Genomic DNA, 12,081 nt, shown 5'->3' on the forward strand with positions numbered 1-12,081 from the left:
CATTTTGTAGAGGGTGCCACATACGAGCCTTTATTTTGATTTGAATGATTCCAACTTTTTTGTGCTACACTTTATGCGACTTTTGACTGAATATTTTTGTTCTCCTAACCTTTTGACATAAAAAAGGTATACTTTATTTGTTTCGATAAATCTAACCGTTTTCGAGAAAAACGCTAAAATAACATTGTTTGCTTGTGATGAATACGAAATCATTTTAATTTATTTTCTACATTAAACATAGCAAGCTTTGGAAACAAGCGCTTAGTTGCCTTGAAAACAAGTTTGTGGAGAATTAGTTTTAACAGATAGTAATTTTTATGAAAATTTGTTGTTACGCTGATGGTGGTTAATGATAAATAAAAAAAATAACGTCATCAACAAATAAAGAATGGATTACTAACAAAATCATAAGGTTAAAATACATAAGTTGCTAGAACAATACAAATACAAATTAAACATTCAAATCAAAGGGTCAGGATGACATCCTTCCTCTTCAATGCATACATTAATTCTTCTTAAAAAATTCCGACGAAGTCTATGGAATATTCCTTCCTTTTGCTTAATTACCTCACAATTAGCAACAATTCTTTCTCTCAGTTCCTCGACGCTATTCACAGGTGTCCTATATACAAGCGTCTTCAGATAGAACCAAAAAAAGAAATACCTAGATTGGGTTTAAGTTAGGGGATCTAAGGGCTCACTATACAAAACCACCGCGTCCTATCCACCTTTCAAGAAAAGTTTCATTTAAGAATTCTCTGGCCGCTAAACTAAAATGCGGTGGCGCGCCATCTTGAAGCAGCCACATTGCATTTCTTAATACGAGTGGTACATCTTCCAATAGAATAGGTAAGAAGTTTCTTAAAAAATCCAAGTAAACTTCACCATTGAGTCTTTGTGGAAAGAAATGTGGCCCAATTAAGTAGTCCCCTACAATACCGGCCCACACGTTGACAGAAAACTTATTTTGATAACCACGCTCTATTGATAAATTAGGATTCTCATCAGACCAAAAATGCTCATTGTGGAGGTTTATTAAGCCATCATGGCCAAATCCAGCTTCGTCCGTGAAAAGGATATTACGAACAAAATTTTGGTCACCATTATGAAGTATTCTAATTNCCCGCAATTTCACTGACAACGTTTGACTGCATATTCACGACGATAAATAAATACGATCTACGAAATAAAAGTTAAATAAAAACTTTTTGGTTTTTGAGTTACAGGCTTTCAAAGTTATCAAAAATAAAACTAATTTAATTAATAACTTGTTCATATCCCTTTTACCAATCGTGTTAAAATTTGGCACCTTTATTTAGATTATTATTGCATATTATTTCTTAAAGTTTTAGTCAAATCGATATACTGGGTGATAATTTTCTCCAGTTACCTCTCCCTTTTAGCGGTCAAAATTTTTACAGTGGTCGGGTTTTTTTAAAACGGGAGGCAAAATTGAAAAGGTCGTTTTATTTAAAAAAAAAATGTCTCTTGAGAAAATCGCCTACAGAAAGTCATTCTTGGGAAAAATGGCATTATTTGAAGGTCTGAATGTTTCGGTTTGCGTGGCAGTGTCATGGATTTAAAAAATTGAGTTCAGTTTCGATGAAAATACGATGTTGATTGCTGTGGCTATCAGGTAACGTCTTTATTGTCGTGTCTCTAGAATTCTCATCACTCCTCACATGCAAACTGTGAAGTGTCCGCAGTGTATCAAGACAATTAAATGTATGTAAAAAAATATGTTCTCAATGTATGTAAATACAGAGTGTTCGGAAATGATGAGCAAAAAATTCAGGGGATAATTCTAGACCGAAAATAAATGCTACCTCTTTCTATAACATTTTTTCCAAAACTGACTATTAACGGAGTTACAGGGTGTTGAAGTTAAATTTTATTTGCAGTTTTTTTGCAATACCTTTTGCCACACTCATAATATTTTGACGAAATTTCGTATATGGGGGTTTTTCGGGATGAGGATTATAAATTTGCCCACCGTTTTTTCGCATTTTGTAGAGGGCGCCACATACGAGCCTTTATTTTGATTTGAATGGTTCCAACTTTTTTGTGCTACACTTTATGCGACTTTTGACTGAATATTTTTGTTCTCCTAACCTTTTGACATAAAAAAGGTATACTTTATTTGTTTCGATAAATCTAACCGTTTTCGAGAAAAACGCTAAAATAACATTGCTTGCATGTGATGAATACGAAATCATTTTAATTTATTTTCTACATTAAACATAGCATGCTTTGGAAACAAGCGCTTAGTTGCCTTGGAAACAAGTTTGTGGAGAATTAGTTTTGACAGATAGTAATTTTTGTGAAAATTTGTTGTTACGCTGATGGTGGTTAATGATAAATAATAAAAAAATAACGTCCTCAACAAATAAAGAATGGTTTACTAACAAAATCATAAGGTTAAAATACATAAGTTACTAGAACAATACAAATACAAATTAAACATTCAAATCAAAGGTTCAAAGTGACGTCCTTCCTCTTCAATGCATAAATTAATTCTTCTTAAAAAATTCCGACGAACTCTATGGAATATTCCTTCCTTTTGCTTAATTACCTCACAATTAGCAACAATTCTTTCTCTCAGTTCATCGACGCTATTCACAGGTGTCCTGTATACAAGCGTCTTCAGATAGCCCCAAAAAAAGAAATCGATTGGGTTTAAGTCAGGGGATCTAGGGGCCCACTGTACAAAACCACCGCGTCCTATCCACCTTTCAGGAAAAGTTTCATTTAAGAATTCTCTGGCCGCTAAACTAAAATGCGGTGGCGCGCCATCTTGAAGCAGCCACATTGCATTTCTTAATCCGAGTGGTACATCTTCCAATAGAATAGGTAAGTGGTTTCTTAAAAAATCCAAGTAAACTTCACCATTGAGTCTTTGTGGAAAGAAATGTGGCCCAATTAAGTAGTCCCCTACAATACCGGCCCACACGTTGACGGAAAACTTATTTTGATAACCACGCTCTATTGATAAATTAGGATTCTCATCAGACCAAAAATGCTCATTGTGGAGGTTTATTAAGCCATCATGGCCAAATCCAGCTTCGTCCGTGAAAAGGATATTACGAACAAAATTTTGGTCACCATTATGAAGTATTCTAATTGTATTGCAGAAATTCACACGAGCAGCAGGATCTACGGCAGATAAGGCTTGCACCTTTTGGTAGTGGTACGGATGAAGGTTTTGTTCGCGTATTGTTTCATGTACGGAGCTCTTTGGAATGCCCTCCTGAATAGCAATTTTTCTTATACTTACATTGGGATTATTCTCTATCGAATTCAAAATACGAGCTTCTGCTTCTGCTGTTCTAGTATTCCGTTGTCGACCTACATCAAAAATTCTAGTTTTGAACGATCCAAATTCTCCCAGTCTTCGATGAATAGTACTGAACATTCGCGATTGGGGTAGGTTTCTATTTGGAAATGCTTCGCGATACAAACGTCGTGCTGCAAGAGCATTGCCAGCAGCTAAACCGTAATAATAATGCATGTCCCGCAACTCCACGTTAGAGTAATTGTTGTTCATTTTTATTATTATTTTTATGATAACAATTACTACAAAAGAACTTGTACAAAATTACTATCTGTCAAAACTAATTCTCCACAAACTTGTTTCCAAGGCAACTAAGCGCTTGTTTCCAAAGCATGCTATGTTTAATGTAGAAAATAAATTAAAATGATTTCGTATTCATCACATGCAAGCAATGTTATTTTAGCGTTTTTCTCGAAAACGGTTAGATTTATCGAAACAAATAAAGTATACCTTTTTTATGTCAAAAGGTTAGGAGAACAAAAATATTCAGTCAAAAGTCGCATAAAGTGTAGCACAAAAAAGTTGGAACCATTCAAATCAAAATAAAGGCTCGTATGTGGCGCCCTCTACAAAATGCGAAAAAACGGTGGGCAAATTTATAATCCTCATCCCGAAAAACCCCCATATACGAAATTTCGTCAAAATATTATGAGTGTGGCAAAAGGTATTGCAAAAAAACTGCAAATAAAATTTAACTTTAACACCCTGTAACTCCGTTAATAATCAGTTTTGGAAAAAATGTTATAGAAAGAGGTAGCATTTATTTTCGGTCTAGAATTATCCCCTGAATTTTTTGCTCATCATTTCCGGACACCCTGTATTTACATACATTGAGAACATATTTTTTTACATACATTTAATTGTCTTGATACACTGCGGACACTTCATAGTTTGCATGTGAGGAGTGATGAGAATTCTAAAGAGACACGACAATAAACACGTTACCTGATAGCCACAGCAATCAACATCGTATTTTCATCGAAACTGAACTCAATTTTTTAAATCCATGACTGCCACGCAAACCGAAACATACAGACCTTCAAATAATGCCATTTTCACCAAAAATGGCTTTCTATAGACGATTTTCTCAAGAGACAATTTTTTTTTTAAATAAAACGACCTTTTCAATTTTGCTGCCCGCTAAAAGAGGTAACCGGAGAATATTATCACCCAGTATATCGATTTGACTAAAACTTTAAGAAATAATATGCAATAATAATCTAAATAAATGTGTCAAATTTTAACATGATTGGTAAAATGGTTATGAATAAGTTATTAATTAAATTAGTTTTATTTTTGACAACTTTGACTTGTAACTCAAAAACAAAAAATTTTTTATATAACTTTTTTGTAGATTGTTTTTATTTATCGTCGTTAATATGTAGTCAAACGTTGTCGGTGAAATTTGCGGACACCCTGTAGAATAGGTACATTAGAATAATACATGGAACAAAAAAGGAAGAAGAAATTACGTACTACAACCCCCTTTTCTCGTTTGCACTGCGATCTTTTTGACGAAAATTTATAATTTTAATTTGTAATTTAATTTCCAGAAACGGTGTAAAGAATGTCTCCCCAAAAACCATGAGGTTAATGGCTTAACCTACTTTTTGTAAGACCTTGTACTTATATATAAATTTTTACGATCTACGGTCCTTTTGTCAAATATGATAAAATAATAATAAACTATTTCAAAGTAATGGACAAAAAAAATCTTAAAAATTTGAAATAAAACACAGGGTGTTTCAGTAAGAAGACACTTTTACCTAAGCGATTTGGGTTGAATCTTTGGACCAAAAATTATTCAGTTGACGTACTTATGTCTAATTATTAATAAAACCCAAAATTTTGGAAAACCTTACTTACCTGCTGAGCCGTAAACAATGCAAGGATGTTTTTCTCCTAACCATTCCGAATCACTCATAACGATGCAATCAATTCCACTGAAGAGATCTTGCATTCTTGATTCTATGAAATCGGCAAGACCCAGACTATGCTCGTGATGCATTGATTCAATTACAAATCTCAAATTTACAGGAAACTCTAAATCAGACTTTTTAAAAGCTTCTATAACATGAAACCAAGCCATCATAGGTCCTTTTCCACACCCTGCACCGCAACCATATATTTTTTTATCTTCAGTAGTTAGCGTCCAAGGATCTGTATCCCATTTACTTTCGTCCGGCTTAAGTACGTCGAGATGGAGATATATACAAACCTAAATAATAATGTATGGTTAGGCAACGAAATTTATGGAAAAAAATAGTTCATTTCATCTAGAAGTAGTTGTATATTTAGAAGGCAAATTAAAAGTTATCACCAGAAACTTTTATCGTTAAGTTTTTTTTAAAACCAAATTTGATGCTTTAACCATGTCCAATAATATTTTAGTATTTAGCATTCTTAAATCAATCAAGTTTGCTAATACAATTTTACTTCCTTATGTTTGGTCTGGAAGTGAAATAAAATTTAGATCAGTCATTTTAGAATAATTTTGCTTCCTTAAAGTTATTGACTTTACATTTTATAACTTACTTTTAATATATTCCTATGAAATTTGATTTGGGAGATTTTTTACAACACATTGAGGCCGCTAACAATAAGATGACTTAGCCTAAGAAGGGTTTTTAGCTTTCTGAAATATTTTCTCTGCTGGCAGAGATTTTGAGAAATCGCAAGTATTTTTTTAACATTTTATTTACTTAAATAACACAGGTCAACATTTGATCTAGGGCTAGAGACAATCGTCAGAATCTATGGTAAATAGGGTTCTTTTGGGTCGCTGATCACGAATCCGAGGTCGGTTAAGCTCCATCGTATCAGATTCAAGGTGATTCGAAGGTCAAATCAAGAAATGACCTCCAAAAAATCTGAAAAAATTCATGCTTGTGCTTTAGAGGTCACTGAACCCGAATCCGTTTATTTACCCCTACAATATACCCTAAAGGTCATTCAAGGTAATTTCAAGGTCGTTCATGAAGTATTTTAGATAGAAAAGTTAAAATCAGTCTGAAAAATCTGAAAAAATTTGTCTGAATGATTTTGAGGTCACTGAACGCGAATCCAAGATTATTTAAGCTCCATCACGTCAGGTTCAAGGTGATTTGAAGGTTCAATTTAGAAAGAGTAGTGTAAACAAATTTAAAAAGTGTATTGAAGTGTTTTCGGGGTTATTAACAGTCTTCAAAGAGTTTCCATCTGTCTACGTATAACCATCTACACGTTTGTATGGAGATATAGTCTCTTTTTCTGCTGGTTTACTTTCGTTCTACTATTGGCCAGAGCTGGGTAATTACTGGTGAAAAAGTAATTAGCAATTACAATTCTCTTTTTTTTCCTGTAATTGTAATTGTATTTAAATATTTTTTTTTATTAAAGTAATTTGGAATTGGAATTGCAGCAAAATTGTTATAGGAATTGTAATTTGTAATTATATTATTTGAACTATCTATTTACAAATTACTTCTATAAGTACAATTACTTTTTCCAATTACAATTACTTTTTCTAATAATTACAATTACTTTTAATGCGTATTGCGTAATTGCGTACAGACTTGCAGACTTCTATAATTACATTTAAGAAAAGCCTTGTGCCGCGTGAACATTAAAAAGTTATTTGATGAATTAACCTCAGAATTAACAGAAAGTAAGTACATTTTGGTGATAATGAAGAGCAATAATATAAAATTATAGTATGAACTGAACTAGTTTTAAGTATTAGATTAGGAATAAAAATATGGTAATTATTTACTTTAGTGGCACCCACTCCAATTTTCACAAAATTTTGTCTGCCCCCTATTTTCGATGGTGCTGAACACGAATCTGCAGTTTTTTTGTGCGGTCAAACCCAGTTTTCGAGAAAAAAATTTTTCAAAATTCTAACTTGGATATTTCAGATAACACTAGAACTCTGTATATTTTATGTAGCTTTCAGAACATCTGTTGTGAACAATTAACACTGTTCACGAAACACATTTTCGTAAATTTCAAGTAAAAAGATATGTATTTAATAAATAAAAATTTTGTAGTTTGAATCCGCCATTTGTAATTCGTGATGACAACATAGAGTTCCCCCACTCTCATTCAACTCTGTTCGTCCCACATAAAGTTACTATAATTTTATTTATTAAATACATATTTTTTTTAGTTCAAATTTGGGAAAATGTGTTTCTTAAACAATGTTCATTGTTTATTACAGATGTTCTGAAAGCTACACAAAATATATAGAGTTCTATGTAATGTTATCTGAAATATTCAGGTTAGAATTTAAAAAAAAAAATTCTCAAAAACTGGGTTCGACCGCACAAAAAAACTTCAGATTCGTGTTCAGCACCATCGAAAATAGGGGGGGTAGACAAAATTTTGTGAAAATTGGAGAGGGTGCCACTATAGTAAATAATTACCAACGCAATATATATTATTATGTGTAATATTACACAACACTTTTAATTAAAATTTTTTCCTTTTTCTGTTTGGTCACTATAATTTACTTTATCATAAAAGTAATTAGAAAAGTAATTGCTAAATCCATTTTACATGTAACTGTAATTAAATGAATATAATTCCTTTTTTAAAGAATATACTTTGTAATTGTAATTAGTTCCTTTTTTTAAAAAAGTAATTTGTAATTGTAACTATCTTTAAATAACAAGTAAGTACCCAGCTCTGCTATTGGCATATGACTATCCCATACGTTGACACGGTCAAAATGAATCGCAAGGGATTTACTTGACTCAAAATTTAATTTGAAACCTAAGGTTGCTGCATTAGCAAAAGAAGTCAAGCATGCATTATATTATTAAAACATAAATTCTTTCAGCATTTTATGTCTTTTCAGTTACGCAAGTGGCTTGTGTTAGCCCTGGCCTTTCCTCATCTTGATTACTGCTCAGTCTTTTACCTCAATATGACGGACAAAAAATAATAATAAAAGTAAAAAAAGTCTAAAATGCAAATGCAATCAGAATATGCGACTGGTTTTAGGAAGGATGCAAACAACGAAACATACGAAAATCGATACCATGACAAGGATAACGTTCCTGAGTTGATCAGTATTTTTATTAAATAACCTTGTATTCGCGTTCAGTGGCCTCAAAAATATTCAGACGAATTTTTTCAAATTTTTCAGACTGATTTCAACTTTTCTATCTAAAATACTTCACGAATGACCTTGAAATAACCTTGAATGACTTCTAGGGTGTATCGTAGGGGTAAACAAACCTCGGATTCGGGTTCAGTGACCTCTAAAACTTAAGCATGCATTTTTTCAGATTTTTTGGAGGTAATTTCTTGATTTGACCTTCAAATCACCTTGAACCTGATATGATGGAGCTTAACCGACCTCGGATTCGTGATCAGTGACCCAAAAAAACCCTTATATACCATAGTTACTTCTGATGATTGTCTCTAGATCAAATGTTGACCTGTATAATGTATACTTCTTGCATGTAAAATGCGAGTTATCACTGAAAATCCGACAACGAAGAATAGCAAAACGTTTCCAAACAGTGGATGTGATAGAGGCCACTGCGGAACGTCTCAGTATCACCATTGTCTGAGGAGCGGTTCCGTCCGTAGCAGTCAACCAACAACAAGAACCAAAATCAATATTAGGGCTGTAGACCAGGGTCGATAATTTTTGAAACCAAAAAAAATTATAGTAGGATGAAACCCATTGGAAAAGAAAGAGAATATAACAGAAATGAAAGGAAAAATAATATTTACGGGCGATCTGAGGTCGGGAAGGGGTAGGGGGTGAGTTTTTAAGGGTAAAAAACGGTTTCCCTTGATTTCCAGAAAAACTACAAGTCTTATGGAAAAAAGTTAAATGGCAAAGTTGTAGGTAATAAAAAGATCTACAACTTTTGTATTTACACTTTTTTCACATAACCTCAAAATTTATGTGAAAAATTCAAATAACCAAGTTTTTGGTTTTTTATTTTTATCTTTTACAAAAAAATTTTTTTTTCACGAAATTTGGTGAAAACTTACCTATTTATGTCCCAAACACGCTGTAATTTTTTTGATTTGAAATATTTATTTTTTCACCTTATTTTTACTTAATATCGAAAAAGCACCCTAATTTTCAATCGAAAATTCTCACGTCAAAATATCTGCTTTTTTAAAAACGTCGGTGGGCTTTTTCTTCGTTGAAATCTCTACTTTCTGATGGTGTAAAAAAAATATACATTACTATGGTAAGTTTTCTCAGGAAATGCAAAGAAACGAAAGAAGATTCTACAACTTTCTCAAAATATTGTAGATGTCTTATTAAATATTAACTTTATTAACTTATTTGGTTGTTAATTATAATAGTATATTTCGACTTGTAATTTTTTTGTTTATCAATGTAACATGGAATCTTACGTTTTTCGAGTAATTAAAGTGTAAATTTTAATAAATAGCTCAAAATTGTACATAATGATTAGAAAAAAATTTTCGGATTCTAGTTCGTTTCTTTGCATTTCCTGAGAAAACTTACCATAGTAATGTATATATTTTTTTACACCATCAGAAAGTAGAGATTTCAACGAAGAAAAAGCCCACCGACGTTTTTAAAAAAGCAGATATTTTGACGTGAGAATTTTCGATTGAAAATTAGGGTGCTTTTTCGATATTAAGTAAAAATAAGGTGAAAAAATAAATATTTCAAATCAAAAAAATTACAGCGTGTTTGGGACATAAATAGGTAAGTTTTCACCAAATTTCGTGAAAAAAAAATTTGTTTGTAAAAGATAAAAATAAAAAACCAAAAACTTGGTTATTTGAATTTTTCACATAAATTTTGAGGTTATGTGAAAAAAGTGTAAATACAAAAGTTGTAGATCTTTTTATTACCTACAACTTTGCCATTTAACTTTTTTCCATAAGACTTGTAGTTTTTCCGGAAATCAAGATAAACCGTTTTTTACCCTTAAAAACTCACCCCCTTCCCCTTCCCGACCTCAGATCGCCCGTAAATTATTTTTCCTTTCATTTCTGTTATATTCTCTTCCTTTTCCAATGGGTTTCATCCTACTATAATTTATTTTCACTTTTTACCATTTTTGAAGGCTTAAGCACTGGTCTACTGGCCTAAGGGTTCTATTGGCGGGTCCGCCTCCACAGAATCTAGTCCGAGAACAACAAAGGCAGGTCAAAGATTCCTAGCTGTAAGGAAGTGCATTACAAGTCTGTAACTGGCGGCGACCAGGTACATAGGCCGCGCCATGTCAACGCGAAAAAAAACATTAAACTTTAAGTATCATGGGCCGTGAAAGACTTAAAACCACTTTACATAATTATAATACACAGTTTCTTTCTTATTATACATATACTGTATTATATTAATAGCCTCTACACCTATAAATCGGGATACCCTCTATAATCAAATATCAACGTCCACTGAGATATGGCCCGCTAAATGTGATAACAACTTTTCGTATATGAATGGATAATCAGTTTACATGTTTTTTTAAACAAAATGCATTTTGAAAGACTTTTTTGTCCCTAATTTTATTATGGAGCTATCATCTTTCTTCAATATTTAAATAGCCTTAGTGTTCTTAAGAAACATCTTAGAAACCATTAGTATAAACTTATATCCAGGGTTTTTGTAAAAATCTTAATAATCCTTTAGACGATTTTGTTGAAATTTGGCAGTTTTAAGGAGCTAATTTAGCCCTAACGAGATTAAAATTATTAAGTCCAGTGGCGTTCCGGAGTACCTTGAGCAATATTTTTGACAAAAAATGTGCGCCACTGAGTTTTTTAACACTTTTAAAATTCAATTCGCATTAAGCAACTAAAAATCCACCTTTTTTTTCGAATTTTTTTCGTATCTCGCTTCCTTTTTGGTTGTATCACAACAATCGCTTTGAAGGTACCTAATTATTTCTTATTCAAATATCAAAACGTGTCAGTTTCAAATAACTTAAAGATGGTTCCTTGAAAGCTGAAATCTGATGTGCTTTTTATAGTGACTTGAAGTAAAGAATGTTAAACAGTGATATAAAATATCTATGACATGTACTGTTTTACCTTATTTTCAATTCCTTTTATAATTATTAAAAATACAATAACTTATTGAAAACTTACTGTTTTCTTATTTGCACTAGTTTTCAGGAACGCTAGTATCATTGTGGGTATTTTGATTCTCTTTCCTTCGATTTCATAATGACCAATGTTGAAACATTCATATTTCATTTCAAGCTTCAGTAACCAATCTTCTACAAATCTATGCATTTTTTTAACTTCCTCAATGTACTTTAGTTCTGAAGTGATAGATTTAATTTTGACAGCCTCTGCCAGATCATCATAAAATTTCTTTCTGTTTGAATCGACATACTGTAAAATTTTCAACAGCTCTGGCTGTATTTTTATTTTCATGGCTTGTGCTGCTTCAAAAAATTCTCCATATACAGAATTCGTAGTTTTCGTTTGACTACGTATCGTCCTGTAACAGTGCGGATATCCCGCCATCTAACTACTAAAAGACTTATGTATAAATGGGAAATTGATCATATAATCAGTATAAAAGAATGTAAAAATATAAAAGAAAGTGACAATTACGATTTCTATTGACATACTGAATTCCCGTTACATTACCATCAATAAACAAAGCAATCTTGATTCACTTTGTAGGTAGGTACCCATTGTAAGCTAGTTTGTAAATAGTAGCTATACTCAATGCTTTTTACACAATTATGGTATCACACATGTTTTATAAATTACTAAGTTAAACGTAAACATAATAGTAATATAATTTATAT

General features: G+C 32.2%; 1 protein-coding gene across 1 annotated transcript in view; it reads right to left on the bottom strand.

Moving 5' to 3' along the window:
* LOC108912082 (cytosolic non-specific dipeptidase-like) overlaps window positions 1–11,791 on the bottom strand; it is a 19,250-nt gene extending 7,459 nt beyond the window's left edge. The window contains exons 1-2 of the mRNA XM_018717243.1: window positions 11,408–11,791; window positions 5,198–5,549 (exon numbers count right to left, since the gene is read on the bottom strand). Coding sequence (XP_018572759.1) covers window positions 5,198–5,549; window positions 11,408–11,791 — 736 coding nt within the window. The remainder of the gene's footprint in view (window positions 1–5,197; window positions 5,550–11,407) is intronic.
* Window positions 11,792–12,081: the final 290 nt, after the last annotated feature.

This window comes from Anoplophora glabripennis, unplaced genomic scaffold (genome assembly GCF_000390285.2).
Source record: "Anoplophora glabripennis isolate ALB-LARVAE unplaced genomic scaffold, Agla_2.0 scaffold825, whole genome shotgun sequence".
Classification (NCBI taxonomy): Eukaryota; Metazoa; Arthropoda; class Insecta; order Coleoptera; family Cerambycidae; genus Anoplophora; species Anoplophora glabripennis.